Raw genomic sequence first — 18,367 nt, forward strand, 5'->3', positions numbered from 1 at the left:
GGAGAGAGAGAGTGAAATAGCTTTGAACCATACGCTGGCTATAGTTCATATTTCAGTTCATATTCCAGCAGTGAAATGACTTACGGGATGTTGGAGAGGTGCAAGGTGGCAGAAGGAGGGAAAATGTTGGAGTAGTTTTTGGACCCAGGCTTCTTGAAGCGGTGCAGAGGAGAGTTACTGTAGTCTTTGGTCAGGCCCTGGTCCTCATGGCCTTCACGAGGAAGTTGGACACTGGTGTGTTTGGACAGGGTGATGCGCAGAGGCTTTCCATGCAGTCGCTGGCCATTCAGGTGACTCATGGCTGCAAACCACATGAGTAGAGATACTGCTGACATCCTTCTTGCTTGACAAGGACCAATCTTCTATAAAACTGCTATGACAGAATCTTAAAAGAAAAAAATCATCTATCTTTCTCTGTCATAATATCACGATTTAAATCATCTCACCATTTCAAAAATATTGCACACTAACAGTAGCATAACATGCTGCCCTGCTGCTGTTCTCCTCCGTCAGTTTGCTTTCAGCTAGCCCTAAAGGACTTCAGGAAGAAGATGGCTATCCTTGACCTGACCTCACTATACAATATTTCAAATATCTCCGTCACTTTGTGAATAGGATTGAAAATCACTTCATGGCTCCATCAACTTTAAAGTTAATAAATAGAAAAATGAACAACACTTTCAGGATTGGGACAGCACCCAGAAGCTGCCATGTACCTTTTTAGCTGCTAACATGACCAGCAGTTCATGACAATTCATTCACAATCACAAAGGTAAAAATCCCAATTAAATAAAAATTGAGTTAAGATCTCCAACTAGCAATTCTTGCTATCAACATCTGAGAAACCTTATAGATTTTACAGACATACTTTTCAGGGACTTTTTTTGCCATCATCTGAAAGCAGATAGCAGAGAGGGAGGGGGACTAAATGCATCAGATTAGAACTTAGGACAGCACCATAACACAACACTGATGAGTCAAAACACTATGAGCACTCACTAAGGAAGTGACTAATGTTTCTATCTTGTAGTCTCGCATTGCCAGCCTATTTTGTAGAACATAATGTGGCTGCACACATTCTGCTACAGGAGGAAAAACATTTAGGCCTGTTTGTATTTCATTAAACTAATCAAAGTCGTAGTGGGTGAGGCAAAACAAAGGATGTGACTTGGATGTTTCCTCAGAATGGTAATGGGTGGGATTGTTTTGGTAGAACATTTGCATTGAGGGACATGAACACTGTGACTAAAGTGGCTTGACTAATTGCACCTCTGCAAAAAGTAAATTTTAAGTGTGCTCAAGTGCTGCTCTGAGGTTGTTGCTGTTTCCTGCAGGAAAAAAAAAAGAGTAACACAGAGATAGCAGAAGAGGGAAATTGCTGGCATTCTAAATGCAGTAAGAACGTTGCATATCAAAGTCTGAAATTCAATAGGCAGACAATTCCCTTATTGAACATGTTGTATGTAGGCTAAATGGACAGGTAAAAAGGTCTGAGCCACTTTGAAATAACAATGCTTAAAAGGTATTCTTAGACATCACCAGTGAGTCCCGAACAACAGTGGTCTGAGGAGGGACGAGCAACATACAGCCACAGGGTGTTGGGAGATGTGCTAGAGCAAGTCTAATTAAAGGAGGCTCCAAACCTCAACTCCCAGCTTACAGGACGACTGCCAAAGTATGCCGTGTGGTATCTGTGCTGGAGCCCGACATCACAGGGCACCATCCAAGGTCTGGTAGTATCCAGTGGGTTGGTGCAGTTTTGGTGGCACATGAAGAACCACCATGTAGGTGATCACAATGTTTTGAATTGGTGTGTACGATGTACAAATCAAATGCTCAGGAAAAGCACGTTTTTAATATTTCTAGACCTGTTAAAAAGAACCATGTATCAGGAGTTCTACTTGTAAACACTTTGGTTGTGGCAGAGCAAGAACCTGAGGACCACACTGAGCAGGTTACCTAGCTGAGCCTGTGTGCTGTCAGACATCTGAACCAGAGCGTTTTCCTTCTTGTTGAACAGAATCTTCACTCTCATCACATCACCATAAACACCTTAACACACAGTCAGAAATAAAGAGGAACAAGTTACATCCTTGTTACACAGAAAGTCATTCAAATGCAATTGTCTACACATAAAACTACACCCATTAAACCCGACAAGAAGCTGTGCATGAAACTGGTCTGACTCCAGCCTGCCAAGCCACTGACCCTTGGTCTTATTGGTCAAGTAAAACTTATGTGGAGGAAAATTAACTGAAAACAGGGATGGACTACCAAATAACCTCTGTCAAGGTGCTGGATGTTAAACTCTGGAGGTGAAGGGAGTGCAGCAGTGAGATGCTGCCATCAGAAAGTGCCATCACTAACAAATTTGTGAATTTAATTTAGAAGGCAGGAATTCCTGAATGGTTATACACAGGAAATGCAAGTGAGGAAATTAAGGGTAAGGGTCAGAGAAAATTAAAAATGCCATATTACACCGTATAGGAGTTATGAATTATGGGAATTGACTAAAAAACCAAGAGCAGCTGATTCAGCACTGAAGACATGCAAACTGAAAGGAACCCCGCATGCAAACTCAAAAACTGAGACTCATTAAAATAATTAAACACACAATAAATGCAGCTCCTCAAAGTTCGCTAAACATTCCAGTCTGAACATTATATTTTACATTTAAATTTGAAACTGTTTGGGCTGACGTCTGTTTGATAAGGCTCACAAGGATTTTATTTAAAATATTTACTTTAATCCAATGAATTATCGGGAGTCACAGATGTTGCACAGATGGAGACAAATATGTGCAAGATTAATGGTATGCAAAATGTTTTTATTCACAGACATTTTCATTGTTTTTCCACCATAAATAAGACGCACTCAGTAATGACAACATCATGTTTCTGACTTCTTGTCCTGACATTTTCTGGCTACCAACAAGTACCAAGTTTTTAAGTTGCAAACATTTTTGGTGTACATACTCAGAATAAATAAAGGTTAGGAACCAGAACTAAACTCGTTCTGCTTTGGCAGAAACACTATGTATATCTCTGAGATTTCTATCCTCACCCCAAACTAGTGGAGATGAAGGGCATTCAGTTTGTGCTGCTCAGTTAGTCTAAGCAATCCATAGGGCACACTGGAGGACGCTGGGACTCCTTCAGCTTTTCAATTTCGATAATTCCTTGTCCTTTTTTTTTTTTTGTCCCACAGTCCAAAATATAACAAAATATTGAATTTCTTATAAAATAACACTAAGAAAGGCAGGAAATCCTTACAAATGCTGAGCTGGCACTGAGATTGAGATTTGTACTTTAAAAATGACCATAAAATAACTTATAACAGTTGCTGGTCATTATCGACTAACTGTTGCAGCTTTAAAAGAGATCATGAGCAGCCCCATTAGCTGTGTAAAAACCAATGATGCATTGGCTGATATCAAAATGTCATATAAATGTGATGACTGCTTTTATAACGATTCCTATAAATAATTGTTAAAGAACAGAACAGCATATGTTGTGAATGAGATAAAGAAACTCCAGCCTGTCTGCCATTCAGGATATTAAAACCTCCAGGATCAAGCTGCAGCAGATCTTTGGAAAACCATCACCACACTTGTGTGTAACATTCTTCTTAGAGCTACTATTCGTTTGGGCTACAGTACTCAACCCTACGTGAAGAAATAATGTCACGCGCAATGCTGCAAACTGCTTTAATGTAGCTTAGTGTACATTATTTTACAAAGCTACAGGGAAGCAGAGGCTGAACTTTCAACTGACTCTAGTTTTGGAATCTTGCAAACTATTGCTGACACTTCAGATTTTCCTTTAGATTCTATTTACACTTTTTTAACATGTAATAGATTAATGGAGCTCTAAAGCTTCTTTCTACTCTCACTAACGTATACATAGATATTAGAGTTCGAACGTTTTACATTACTTATTATCAGACTTTCATTTGCATGAAAACCACTGAGAAAAAGCTGCAAATATTGTGAATAAACTCAATCACCACACAAAATCTGACAAAACCAACAGACACTCATTTTTTCATGGCAAAAAACAAATGAAAAAGAGGAAAAACAAACAGAAACTTGAAATTAAAAAAATCAAAACAACTAGGTGGTACTGATAATTCAAAATAAGAAGCTAGTGGCAACATACCGAAGAGAATAAAGAGGCAGTGGGGCGCAACTCTCTTTAAAGACAGCAGAGAAGGCAGCGGAGGGACAGGACAGGTAAAGGTGGGAGGGCAGGACAGGTGGGGGTCCAAGGCGTTTCCATGGCAACAAATTAAAAGGGGAAAAAAAGACAGGGGAGGGGTCAATCAGAAGGTTAATTACCTTTGTAAAGGAGGGGTCAGGTAATGTCAATATGAACATTTTCACACACAAATGCACAAGTGTGTGTACAAGTGTGTGAGTGTGTGTGTGTGTGTGTGGGGGGGGGGGGGGTATCTCATGACAACAGAGTTTAAAATGAAGGCATTAAAAAATACATGACAGGAAGTCAGAAGGTGAGGCACAACAATAAAAACATCAGTGAGAGCAAAATGTCATTAATGTCTGAAAGAAGAAAAGAAGAAATGGGAGGCCAAACTGCATGTTGTGGAAATAATTCATAGAGAAACATTTTCAGATGGACTCTAGTACCTGGACATGAAGGGTGGAGCATGAACTTTCTATCAGATTGAGACCCGCATCTCTGTAACAACTCTGACCACTAACATCTCTAATTAATATTATAGCGGTGGAAAATTTAAATGTCCCTTGTAGAGGTGTTACACATATTTGAACCAAAGACTTTCAACATGAACCTTTCGTTTCAGCACGCATGTGCACCCAACAAATACAGCCACTGCGTGAGTGAGTCTTTTTTTGTGTGTGTAAACTCAAATTAAAACTCTGCGTCTTCCCCTGGCAACTTTAGCAAAGGAGTACATGTTAAGTTCAGCCCATCCGCACAACGCAGCCTCATAGGTATGGCAAACACAGACCAGAGCGTTTGAAGAATCTCCACTGTCATTAAACTATGATTCTGGGTACACCACATTGAAAGCTAAATGCCAGCATTGTTCAACTGCCATTGTGTATGTAACTGGTTGCATGCTGAACTCACTCATTTGGTTGTGAACATCAGTGGCACAAGAGTGAGAGCCATGCAAACATAGCCCACCGCAGCATTTAAGCAGCCTCTTGCTAACAATTCATAATAGGCCAAGGTGATAAACTGCACAGGTGTTTTTATAGCAGCAGATGTGCGACTATACTCAAACACATAATGAAAGTAATCTAGCCCTGTTACAAAGTTTTTTCTTGTTTTCGTATTTTAGCCAGAAAGTCGTAGCAGGATTTCATAAACAAATACAAGCTACAGTGGGCTACAACTTATCCAGTGCATCTGCTGTTGGAAGAACTGAATAACTATACTTCACTCTAATGTAATATAATGCATGTCCTGTCTGCGTGATGCTTCAGAATACAAATAAGTACATAATAAACGTGAAATCTTTGCATGAGATGTCGGGTATTCCAAAGCCACAGTCAGGTACTAAACAGCGCAGGTCACACCATGAGAAGGTTAGATTGACAGATTATCAGATTCCATGAAGACAGAGAGTCTGACTCACCTCGGGGTTAAGGTTGCTGACCAGCAGGACACAGTGTCCGGCAGGGATGGGGGCGAATCCCAGCCTGGTGGCCCCAGGGAGGGACAGAGAGGCCAAGGTTCCAGGCAGAGCGGGGACCGTCAGGCCTGGGTAAGGGGAGGACACTGGGAGAGGTGGCATGAGTAAATAACACTCTAAAAACTGCAGGACACGCCTGATGCAAACTACTGACACAAACCACTTCTCTCTGTTTTCTAGAGTTTTACTGACTAAATGATTAATCAATCAAAAAATCTGCAGATGAATTGATAACATAATTAAGTTCTACTTGCAGCCTTAAATACAAAAAAGACGAATATGTCCGACTAATATTATTCTGAAGAAAAAGAAGTATCATCTTTGAACTTAAGGAATATTCATTTTATTTCATAAATTATAAATACATAGAACTGCTGTTTATGTCACGTTAGTCATTTCTGTGGATTCAAATGTTGAAAATTATGATTCTATATGTTCTGCAGGATAAATCAGGATTTCTCAAAAGTATAAGTCATCGTATAGTCAGTCTGCATTTCTGATCAATGATATGACCACTTGAAAGTTCCTCTACAAAGTGACTTTTACACTTGGCTGTCAGTAGGCAGTATCTGTGATGGACATCTGTCTCTACATGTCCCTTCAGGTGAGACTGAATCTCTCCAGATGAGACCCACCTGTAGGCTGGATGGTAAAGGCCGGTGGAAAAGCGTGAGCCGCTCCTGCATATGGTGCAGCTGAGATGATACCTGGTGCTGCAAAAAAGAAAGAACACCTGTGTTTCAAGTAAGGGGCCAATAACCTCACTGAGAACATCCTATAAATTAGGGCTGGGCGATATAGCGATATAAAAAATATATCGAGAGAATTTTAAATGGGGCACCGGGATCTTTCTGCGTGGAGTTTGCATGTTCTCCCACAAGGTCCAAAATCATGTTGAGGTTAATTGGTGATTCTAAATTGTCCTAAGGTGTGAATGTGAGTGTGCTTGATTGTCTGTCTCTAAGTGTAGTCCTGTGATAGACTGGCGACCTGTCCAGGGTGTCCCCTGCCTTCGCCCTAAGCCGGGGCTGGGAAGGGCGACTTTTTTCACTAACATGGCATGTCCTTTTGATAACAATCCTGTGGCAGCATTACTGCCCAGACAATTAAATATTCGTCGGGAGATGGCTGTCAGACATAGATGTTCTAGCATTTCCAGACAGTTATCTTTTTGAGCGGTACCGTTTCGTGTCACAGTCCTTCAGCTACATACAACCTAATCCGTCCTCACGTGTGCAGCATTACCAACCGTCGTCATGCGTCCACATCCAAGCAGATATTGTGTGTTGCGCAGCGTTTCATTGCAAATGGAAGTTTTTTGTGCAATGTCGGAGATGCAGAGCACTTGAGTAAGGCAACTGTATGCAGGGTGGTCAGAGAAGTATGCCTCGCCCTGAAACGGCTTTTACCCATCTTTGCCGTTTTCCCTGTACAATAAACCTGTCAGAGCCATCAAGGAGGAGTTCCACGGGATTGCAGGTGAATGATGTAGAGATCTGTTAAATTAATTTTAAATTATATTCTGTTAATGACATTGTGCTGCAACCCCAGACTTGAACAATGTTTTTATATTTCATCTTAAGCTGCTCCCCCACGGGATTGCACCTAAATGAAATAAATTAATAGGCTACCATTCAACCAGTTTTCCCCTGTAATATTATTGTGATTGCAAAGGACGACATTTAAACTTACACACTGACCCGAGCAGCAATGTTCTCCACGCCATCTCCCTCTGTTTTGCAGCTGCAGCGGTGTTGCACTTCTTTTTAAAAGCGTGTTCAAACTCGCCGTATGAATGCATTAAGATTTCCCATTCTAGTGGGGTGAAAAACACAGCCCTCTGCTTCCCCGTTGCCATGGTGACTAGTCAAATCGGGGCTCCATTGATGCTGGCTTTTTATAGTTGTGGTACTCGCACTTAACTCCAGGTGAAACTACTCCGAGTTGATTAAACTAACTCAAATCCGCTGTTCTGGAACCGGAAACTCAGCGTTTCCTATCTCAGAGTAGATCAACTCAGAGTTCAGGATTAGACCCAGAGTTTGTTGAACCTGCTTTGTGAAATGGACCCCTGGAGGTCTCTGCACCATAGACTGTATAAGAAAGATATCAATGTAACATATATTTAGTTATTATGATAAACTATAGTTTTTCTCTCTTTGCTATACAGTATCTATGTTTACATTCTATTGTTATTTGAACAGCTGAGTATGTATTCATAAACCAGGTGAAGGAAACCTGTTGTATTATTTTACTATTTATTCATTTCATTTTGTAACTTTTCATTGAAATTGCCGGTTTCAATAAAACTACTTGTGACATGTTATATTTGGCTTTGACTTTGACTGTACATTCTCTCTTACTTTGTGGAAAAACTATCGGATAATATCATATATCGATATTCAGCCTAAATTCATTGAGATATGGCTTTTGGTCCATATCGTCCAGCCCTACTATACATGTGCATTTTAACAACTGTATGCGTTAAAGTAACAAAACATCCAAATCCTCCAGCAGGGGTCCAGTATTTCAAGAACTGCTTTGATGCGTAAATTGCCCTGGCAGACTTTCAGTTTATGTCATCAAATTTTACAGTCCAAACAGCTATTGACATCAGGCACAAAAACAGTATTTTTAAGTCTGTCTCAGGTTGGCATCGTTTCAGTTTCATGTGAATTCAACAAGCATAGCAGCAAAAAAAGCTGGTGAATCCATGGCACTGTGCAGCAGGTAAATGAGACACCACATGTCAAGTCCAAAATGTAAACAAATAGCCATGGCAACATTAATGTATACATATACAGTCGTGACTTGATAATCCGACACTAAATGTAATACCTTCTTTTATGTTGGATAGCAAGGCTGTCGGATTGTCAAGACAGAGGTCAAGATACAAGGAGGGCTTGATGCTTAAAGGGTAATTTGTTGTTAATATTTATTGTTTATAGTTGCTATAATAAACTATCTATGTATATGACATTGTTATGATTTATATGAAACAAAATAAAAGACTAGTCATGAACCACATGTATTTTTTAATTTCATATATACAAATACACTGTATTCACTGTAATGTACTGACACAGAGCTTTTTTCACCGTTACGGTTATCCCTGTCTGTTTTCGCTTGGTCAGTCACTCCCTGACAGTGCATGACGTGGTGTGTGCCTTCTTGAACGCTGGTGAAAACTTGGTAGATGCAATTATATGATGTCTGGCATGTGACAGTATCAAATCAATTTGTTTCTATGATTAATAAGCCCGATATACCTGCAGTATATAGAGGTTCATAGACTTGTTCAGGTGTCAAAATATGTCACATTGTTTAATACTTCAAAGAATTTCAAAGCACAAAACCTATCGTTCCTGTCTTCCACACATGTAGAGTTGTTTACTAACAAGCTCATGCAAACCGACTTCATTAGTTGGTCAAACTCACTCAATGAGTGGGACTAGTGTATTGTCAGAACACTGTGCATCGCTGGATTTCATGCCCAATTGACCGGTGCGCTTGTGCACAGGCTCGTTGAGTGACACCAAAGGTAAGTGAATCTGTTGGATTGTTAAGTCAGTTAATACGCCGTTATCCTTATTTGTGACATAAAACATGTCGGAATCCAAGGCTGTCGGTATGTTATGGCTATTTTTTATGGGTTCCATTCGTTTTTCCTAAAAACCTGTCGGACAGCAAGGTTTTTGGATTGTAAAGGGTCCGAATGTCAAGTCACAACAGTATTTATTTCTCTTAAATGCTTACACCTGTTTATACCAGGACAGACTAATGTTACTTTTCCCTTATACTTGGTTGAGGAAAAGACATTAAAACAGGCAGTACCACGGCCCGTCTTCATAAGTATAGTAATGACTGATAACCACCTTAACCTACACAGTAAAACAAAGACACTCTCAATTGAGTAAGCAACTTCAAGGAATTTGTATGTTATTTGAAATGCTTGTGCCCAGTGTCAAGCCTAAATTAAATGTTCTACACTCTATTCTAATTCCAGCTTCTAAACATTTTTTGCCTTCCACCAACTTCCTCATAGTGTGGGCTACAAGCTTAGTTTAGACGTCAAAACATGAGTCTTCCTGAGGATATTTTCACTTATTTTTCATATTTCTTAGGTAATACAAGCTTTAAACAATCTGAGACACTTGGGAGTTTTTGACTCTAATTTAGCGTAATAATACCTTTTGGATTCATGTGGTCCTCCTTAAACTCCTCCACTTTTGTATTCTACATGAATTACAGGGAAGGTTCCTTCCTTCATCATCATCTGCTTTTCCTGCTTGCTTTCCTCTCTTTTTCGTCAAGTTGTCAGGTTTTATACACACTTAACACATCAAAATGTAGAGACAATCTAAAATCTAAAAATAATCTAAAAATATGTCTCTTAATTTGATAGAACTTATGGATGAATGAAGCCAGCCTGCTGTGTACGTTGCCTGTGCCTGTGTCATGTGTTTCAATTGTTCTTCACGTCTTCCTTGGTTACTGTGTCATTGTGGCTGGGTCTTACTGAAGGCTGTAGCCATGGCCGGGTGCTCCATGGCGGGCTGGTTATCTCCCGTGGGCAGGTCAGGTCTGGTGAAGTCTCGGCTCTTCTCGTTGTTGTATTTGACGTTGAGGCTGGTGAGTTTAGAGAAGCTGATCCTCAGAGTGCAGCAGCCATTGTAGATGTTCTGTCCATCCAGAGACTACAACAAAACAGTACCAACACTCCTCATCAGTGTACCGTTTACAGTGAGTGAGCAGAGTACTAGGAGGCATTTATTAATATCTGATGCTCACCAGTTTTGCTGCCTGGGCTGATGCACCATCTGGATATTGCAGAAGAGCCTGGAACTGACTGTTTTTAGTGAAGACGATGATCCTCAGCACAGTGCCGAACTTTGAAAAGATCTGAGAGCCATAAAAAAGAAGCAGGGTTTAGTCAATTACATAAAAAAAGCATACTTTCTAAAATCCGGAACGGTTTCTGCTCAAGTGCTTTTGAAGGCATTATTCTGTTGTGCTCAAGAATAAATAGTGTAAGAAATCTGAGGGATACACTGGACATCTAGTTTTCTGTCTCAAAATAACATAGAGTAACACGACTGTATTTTAAATTTTTTTTTAAACTGCATGTTTGGCCACAATCCTCGTTGTAGTAGTCTTCATCTGCAGCAACATACAATTGCCCAGTCCTTCTGAAATGCTTGAAATGGGTGGGGAATGGATTCCAGGGGAATCAACAACACATCAAGCATGCTGCCGATGCTCTTGACCTGACATGCCTTCTCCTGTTCAAGAAATTTCACAGTTTCAGACTGTAGACTCCTTCACTGTGAAAACTGTTTTTCCCCTGAAGGTTGGATTATCCTGGCTGCTGACTGACAAAGAATATGTTTGTCTCTGCTCCAGTTAAAGGTCCATGGAGAAATACGCACCTGGTATCTCAAAATCAAGTGTAACGCAGTTCCTGATGTTGACAGCACAATCTGCTGACTTCTGACAGTTGCTGCTTGCACATTTCACGTGCCTAACTGTGGCATGCTCACCACGATGAGTCCAAGAACTTTCTGATTACGTCTTGGCTTGATCTTACAGTGTCACCCTCCCAACTGTAGTTTTATTTGTGTCAGACACATATTAAATTAAGTACATTTCTAACAAGCTACTTGATTAAATACTGAAGGTCCTGATCCACCACTATTAATCTGATCAATTTCCACTGTTGACTTGGTTTGATCAAAAGCTGAAATTGGAGAGTGTGACTCCTCATAGGCACAGCAGTTTCACAGAGTGATGCATCTTTACCTCATAAAAAATCTTTGGCAGAGTTCAGACTGCAGACACACAAGCCAGCAACTGTCCAGGCGAATTTGTTTCTTTAGCAAGTTATCAATGGAGCTGCCATCAGCCATGTTTGTCATGTTCAACAAGGCCTGGGTGACACAACAATAGTAATATGTTCCAGCAACATAAGCAACAAGAAAACTGTTCAACAAAATGTTCAGTTTTACTTTAATATAACGGATGCAAACGGCCATTAAGGTTAGGTCATTCCTTTATCCTAATTCATTTTTATTTGTGTGTGCAAATGTATTTATCTATATGTATTTTTCATCTTTGTGTTAATGCGAAAAATGTTCTTTGTACCTTGATAAGTGGTTAAATTTAAAGTAAAGTGGTTAAATTCAAAATCAACCTTTGTCTCCTGGCTGGCCTTTATTATTGATAAAACAATTGTCAATTTTATTTTTTTAATAAAAGATTTGGTAAGCTAAGCAACTTCATATATTTTATTAGCAAGAATCAGTGTGTGGACCAATAATGTTTAAGTAAAGTCGAGCACCTGCAAAAGTGCACAGCTAAGGAGTTCAAGAAAAACTGAAAAGATTAAACTTTGATCAGTTGTATTTTAGCCCACACGATCCTTTAAAATATGCCTGGATTGGTGTCATACAAACATTACCCAAACTAGAAAGGACAGAGCAGCCCTTAGCACATGTTGAGGTCTTGCAGTTTGGCAGCAGCCAAGCTTGTTGTGGGTTAATCTTCACCATTATATAGATAAGAGTGCCAATACATAAGCTTGGAAGCACACTTATTACTATTCCTCAGGCTTTTTTGTATAGATTCTTCCACAACGATGTTCACAGCTTTGAGAAAACCCATACAAACTGCATATCAAAATGTGCGTCTCAATCAGAAGTGGTGTACTATGACTTTTCGTAGTGATATCTGCTACGGTTTTTTATATAGTCACAGTTCAAGTTTTATGAATTTTTGGAAAATCCTGAATTTTCCTTTAGTTTCAGTGGTTGATGTCATGTGTGGCTGAAAAACGACCACCACTGAACAAGACACACAAGCTGAAACGTCTAGACTGGGCCAAGAAATATCTCAAGACTGATTTTTCTAAGGTTTTATGGACTGATGAAATGAGAGTGAGTCTTGATGGGCCAGATGGATGGGCCTGTGGCTGGATCGGTAAAGGGCAGAGAGCTCCAATCCGACTCAGACGCCAGCAAGGTGGAGGTGGGGTACTGGTATGGGCTGGTATCATCAAAGATGAGCTTGTGGGGCCTTTTCGGGTTGAGGATGGAGTCAAGCTCAACTCCCAGTCCTACTGCCAGTTTCTGGAAGACACCTTCTTCAAGCAGTGGTACAGGAAGAAGTCGGCATCCTTCAAGAAAAACATGATTTTCATGCAGGACAATGCTCCATCACACGCATCTAAGTACTCCACAGCGTGGCTGGCAAGAAAGGGTCTACAAGAAGAAAAATTAATGACATGGCCTCCTTGTTCACCTGATCTGAACCCCATAGAGAACCTGTGGTCCCTCATCAAATGTCAGATTTACAAGGAGGGAAAACAGTACACCTCTCTGAACCGTGTCTGGGAGGCTGTGGTTGCTGCTGCACGCAATGTTGATCGTGAACAGATCAAAACACTGACAGAATCCATGGATGGCAGGCTTTTGAGTGTCCTTGCAAAGAAAGGTGGCTATATTGGTCACTGATTTGTTTTTGTTTTGTTTTTGAATGTCAGAAATGTATATTTGTGATTGTTGAGCTGTTATATTGGTTTCCCTGGTGAAAATAAATAATTGAAATGGGTATATAGTTGCTTTTTGTTAAGTTGCCTAATAATTATGCACAGTAATAGTCACCTGCACACACAGATATCCTCCTAAAATAGCTAAAACTAAAAAAAGCCCTGCTCCAACTTCCAAAAATATTCAGCTTTGATATTAATGAGTGTTTTGGGTTAATTAAGAGCATGGTTGTTGTTCAATAATAAAATTAATCCTCAAAAATAAAACTTGCCTAATATTTCTGTACTCCCTGTATGTTGCATTATGGACAACAATGTTTTCAGCGGGCTGCAAGGTGGCTCGGTGATTAGAACCGTTTCCTCGCAGCAAGAAGGTTGCCGCTTCTCGTCCTGGTGAAGACACCGGGATCTTCTGCGTGGTGTTTGCATGTTCTCCATGTGCAAGGTGGGTTCTCTCCGGAGAACCTATTCCGTATGTGTGAATGTGAGTGTGCTTGGTTGTCTGTCTCTAAGTGTAGCCCTGCGATAGACTGCCAACCTGTCCAGGGTATCCCGTGCCTTTGCCCCAAGTCAGCTGGGATAGGCTCCAGCCCTCCCGTGACCCTAGTGAGGACTAAGCGGTGTATAGATAATGGATGGATGGATGTTTTCAGTTATACGACAGACACTGCGATTCTACATCATTGCTCATTGCTAACAGTGATAGGCGCATATTGACATTGTGCTGTTGCTGACTTGCGTGTTCTATTGAAGTTACCTGGCAGAGGGCATCCAGGGTGACGGGGTAGACCAAGTTCTCCACCACCACCCTCAGCACTGTGCTTGGAGCAGGCACCGTTGTGTCCACATGAGATGTACTGAGCGCCCGAAGAGCTGCCTGGGCCCTCTGTGACAGGACGGAGGGATGGAGGATGAACAGGTGCTGACAGAAGATGAGGGCCGCATACATGCTAATAGATGCTAACAGTTGTGTGTATTACCTCCTGGTTGGGAGAGTTGTCAGTTTTAAGCTCCTTGTGGTTGGAGAACTGGACGTAGACCGGGTGATGCCTGATAATGGGCATCACAGTTGAGTAATAACTCACCATGCTCTGAGCTGCCTCCTCTGAGTTCATCTCTAAGAAGGCCTGAATTGAGACATGGGACAGAAGACAGTTTAGCATAGGGCAGTCCTCAACTAGCAGGGCGTACTGACAACAAAAATTAAAACAAAATCTCTGTTCACTATCAATTGACAAGTAAAGATGTGCCAAAAAAGATGATGCTGGCCTGTCGGACAATCTGGATTATCTGGATCTGGATCCTCTATGCCAGTGTTTCTCAAAGTGGTGGCGCCAAACAGAGAGCCAAACAGCGACAGGACTGCCAGCAGCACTGCAGCCACAGGCAGCAGCTGGACCCAAACAGACAACGTTAACACAGGCATTTGATAAAGGTGCTCCGTATGAGAAGGAAAGCAAGCAGTGGAAAGAGGTAACAGAAGCAGTTACCTTTTATGGTCTGCACTTATATAGCGCTTTTCTACCTTTGCAGCATTCAAAGCGCTTTACAATGTTTCTCATTCACCCTTCCGCACACACATTCACACACCAATGGCGACAGAGCTGCCATGCAAGGCGCTAGCCTGCCATTGGAAGCAACTTCGGGTTCAGTGTCTTGCCCAAGGACACTTCGACTGTGGCGGGGCAGGGGATCGAACCGCCAACCTTGTGATGAGAGGACAACCCGCTCTACCACCTGAGCCACAGCCGTCCAACTGAGTGCAAAAGATATGGTTCCGTTCAAGACAGTAGAAAACGAGGAGTTCAAATGCCTGCTCAAACTAGCTGACCCGCAGTACAAGCTGCCCAGCCGAAAATACTTCAACACTGCCACTCCATGGCTCTACTCTGAATGCAGAGAAAAGACTGAATGCAAAGTTCAGAACGTCCAGTTTTTCGCAACGAGTGATCTGTGGTCCAGCTGTACTTAGTCTCAAAAATGCATGTACGATCGCAATAAAATCGAAATCGGGATTTTATAATAAAAAAATCGTGATATGATATTTTTGCCATATTTCCCACCCCTACGATCACAGTTTTTCTAAAAACATGATCACCAGTAGTATGGACATTTAAAATGTGCTCAGCTCGTAGAAAAACCGGTTCATTTTTTAAAAAATGAATAAATAACTCTGCTAAAAATGCTGCTCATAGAAAACTTTTCAACTTGGGCAAATTTGTGAGAACGTGCTTTCCACTGTTTTCCAACTAATGTTTGGTTGCTCATCTGTCAGAGGAGCTGCACTGCAGACACCTGGTATCATCTACCGGAGCAGCATGTGAGGCGTTTAGGGAACATCGGTAAAATGTAGCATCTACCGGAGCAGCACGTGAGGCGTTTAGGGAACATCGGTAAAATGTAGCATCTACCCATGGGCATTTTCAGCAATTGTTTATCCTGTGTCCAGTTAATGACTGATATTAGAAGAGGATTGGTGACAAAATAAATATATTTCAAGTTAAATAATTTTACAAAATATCAAGCCTTGCATCACTGAAAATCATTGCAACATAACTAAGTTATGCAAAAACAGCTATTCATCAGCATGCATGGTGCATTAATAGCTGTGGCAATGCTCAACCAAAATAAGGGCGTAGGGAGACCAAATCATTCGCTGGTGCAACCAACAAAGAAAGTTGATAGCACCAGTGCTACAATGAGAAAAGTGAGTCTGGAGCCCTGTAACAGAATTGCCAAATGCAAGAAATCACATACAATAGCTGGGGATATCATACTCCTCACTGCTCTTGATATGGTGTCAACAATGACCGATGAGACTACCACCGCAAAATTGAAGGCTATCCCCCCCCCCGTTACTTTTACTGATCACTGAGCAAGTTGTTGCTGCACTATTTGACTGCTCATGATATTTAATTTCAGTAAATTTCAACTGGCTCATTTCATGACTATTCATGGCGAGGGGGGGCCCGAAAGATTTTTGTCCTCCGAAGGGGGGCCTGACGGAAAAAGTTTGAGAACCACTGGCATAAGGTAACATGACAAGTAGCAGCTAAGGACAGAAGGGACAAGACATGTCCCTGATTCAGTTCATCAAAATATATCTTTGTCAGTGTGTTTCCAGAGACATACATATCCTGGTTATGATCAGGTTTAGGAAGTGTCCTGTTCTAGTAAACATCAGATCTGGATTTTAGAAACTTGGACGACGACCACTTCATGGTTTCTGTGTGTGGGGGACACATGTCTGAAAAAAACGATTGTGTCCAAATCTAAAGTTGCTCACAGAAGTTCATTTGTACCTGGTTTTTGGCTTTGAGCATCAGCAGATTGGTGACGTCTCCGAAAGGCAGGCCGAGGCTGATCACCTCGGTCTCCGTGATATCGTTGGGAAGCTTGCGGATGTGGATGACCCTAGATGGTACGCTGGGACCTCTTATGTCACCTTTGAACTTCTTACTGTCGTTGCCATTGGCTATGGACAAGAAGAAATGTCAGGTTTAAGACTAGTTTGTAACAAACCAGAATTTTGATTATATGAATCAATAATGAAGAGATATCAGTCATATTGTCCTATGCAGCAGTTTATATAATGTAGTGTAGCACAAGGATCTATTCTATGACCCATATTTATACAAATAAGTTTTTATGAATTACAAAGTTTGCTTTTTACAGTTTACATGCCAATGACATTAACATGAATTTATCACATACAGATGTGCTATAAAAATATTCTAAAGGAAATGGTAGGAGCTGTAAATTGGTTTTACAATTTTGAACCTGAATGTCAAAATGTCAAGTATCATAATATTGTCAGCAAGTGGCAAGAGTTATGTTAAGGTCCATGCAAGTAATGGTAGATGGCAAAAGGTCCCACATTTACCCAAGTGTTTTAGTTGAAGGGAAATTACACTGAGAAAAGCTTTGGGCCATGAAGAAGACCTTCAAAATATCTAAATGATTAAGATGCTCTTAAATTGATGCATTTGCAGATGAACTGTCTGTTCTTTACCAGTATGAAAACTAAATGGATGGCAGGAAATATTTTCCATTAAAATATGCGACTTTAAGAACCATGGGAGTAAATCAGACAATTCCAGAAAAATCCTTAAGTACTGCCACACCAAAAGTTTGAGGTGTTGGCCCCAACAGGTGACTGTATGACATCTGACCTGTGGTGCTCATGATATACGGGCCGTTGGAGACGCTGGAGAAAAGCTGGTCAGATCCTCTCTGAAACAAAAACACCACAACATCAGTTTCACCTTCACCCACTTTTAAAATGGTGCACAAACTGTTAAAAATACTTCATTTCTACATTGCTATGGTTTTTTTTATGCCAAAACGAACTGCCCATACATTGAGTGACCTCCTTGGGTCATGACCGTATTAAACAGTAAGAGAATTCGCCAGGTACTGCAGCTAAATCTACAATACATTTACACATCTATGATACATCTGACATGCCTGACACTCATCTATCGTATTAACGGTTTATATATTGTTTTAATCAGTATAATACTTAATGGCAATTAATTGATTAACGATTAATCATCAACATTCCTAATATAGCACTTTTTAAAATCAGAGTGCATCGCAGTAAATACGATGGTATAGCTTTTACATACCTAAAATACAGACATGGAAAAAAACAAACAAAACAATAACATCAACCAACTGAGGCAAGAAAGCATCCTTGTGTGTTTTCCATAAGAGTTGAGACAAGTTCCCACCTGCAGCACCTAGCTCTGATGACATGAGAGGCCTGGGGGACTTATTAGGAATCAGCTTCACTGATGCATGCTGAAGCAAAATTGTGCACCGCCTTCAAAGCAGCTTGAAAGATTTTACAGTTAATCCTAAATAGCACAGGAAGCCAGAGTAGAAAAGTCAACACTGGGCAATGACAGCATTGAGGGGGGTCTGTCTTCAGACCTGCAGTGACTATTGGACTCACTGTAGACTTACTGTGGCATCAGTTATTTCAGCTCTAATCTGGTCCCTGAATCAGTCAGCAAACAGTATGACATCTAGTAATGTGACACTGTTGCCACTAGATGTCACTAAAGACACAATATGCTTCAATCATGGTGAAACAGTCCTTTATGACGGGAAACCTGACAGGAGGACCCCAGATTATGTCAC

The 18,367-nt window shown here is 40.8% G+C and overlaps 1 protein-coding gene across 4 annotated transcripts in view; it reads right to left on the reverse strand.

Moving 5' to 3' along the window:
- LOC103359811 (polypyrimidine tract-binding protein 1-like) overlaps positions 1-18,367 on the reverse strand; it is a 48,145-nt gene that overhangs the window by 4,316 nt on the left and 25,462 nt on the right. For all 4 annotated transcript variants that reach the window (XM_008285348.1, XM_008285346.1, XM_008285347.1 and 1 more), the window contains 11 exons: positions 17,395-17,455; positions 16,525-16,697; positions 14,203-14,349; positions 13,980-14,108; positions 10,471-10,581; positions 10,199-10,376; positions 6,315-6,392; positions 5,623-5,765; positions 4,158-4,191; positions 1,960-2,052; positions 85-301 (listed from right to left, as the gene is read on the reverse strand). In XM_008285348.1, coding sequence (XP_008283570.1) covers positions 85-301; positions 1,960-2,052; positions 4,158-4,191; positions 5,623-5,765; positions 6,315-6,392; positions 10,199-10,376; positions 10,471-10,581; positions 13,980-14,108; positions 14,203-14,349; positions 16,525-16,697; positions 17,395-17,407 — 1,316 coding nt within the window. In that variant the 5' untranslated portion in view covers positions 17,408-17,455. The remainder of the gene's footprint in view (positions 1-84; positions 302-1,959; positions 2,053-4,157; positions 4,192-5,622; positions 5,766-6,314; positions 6,393-10,198; positions 10,377-10,470; positions 10,582-13,979; positions 14,109-14,202; positions 14,350-16,524; positions 16,698-17,394; positions 17,456-18,367) is intronic.

This window comes from Stegastes partitus, unplaced genomic scaffold (genome assembly GCF_000690725.1).
Source record: "Stegastes partitus isolate 25-593 unplaced genomic scaffold, Stegastes_partitus-1.0.2 Scaffold398, whole genome shotgun sequence".
In the NCBI taxonomy this organism is placed as follows: domain Eukaryota; kingdom Metazoa; phylum Chordata; class Actinopteri; family Pomacentridae; genus Stegastes; species Stegastes partitus.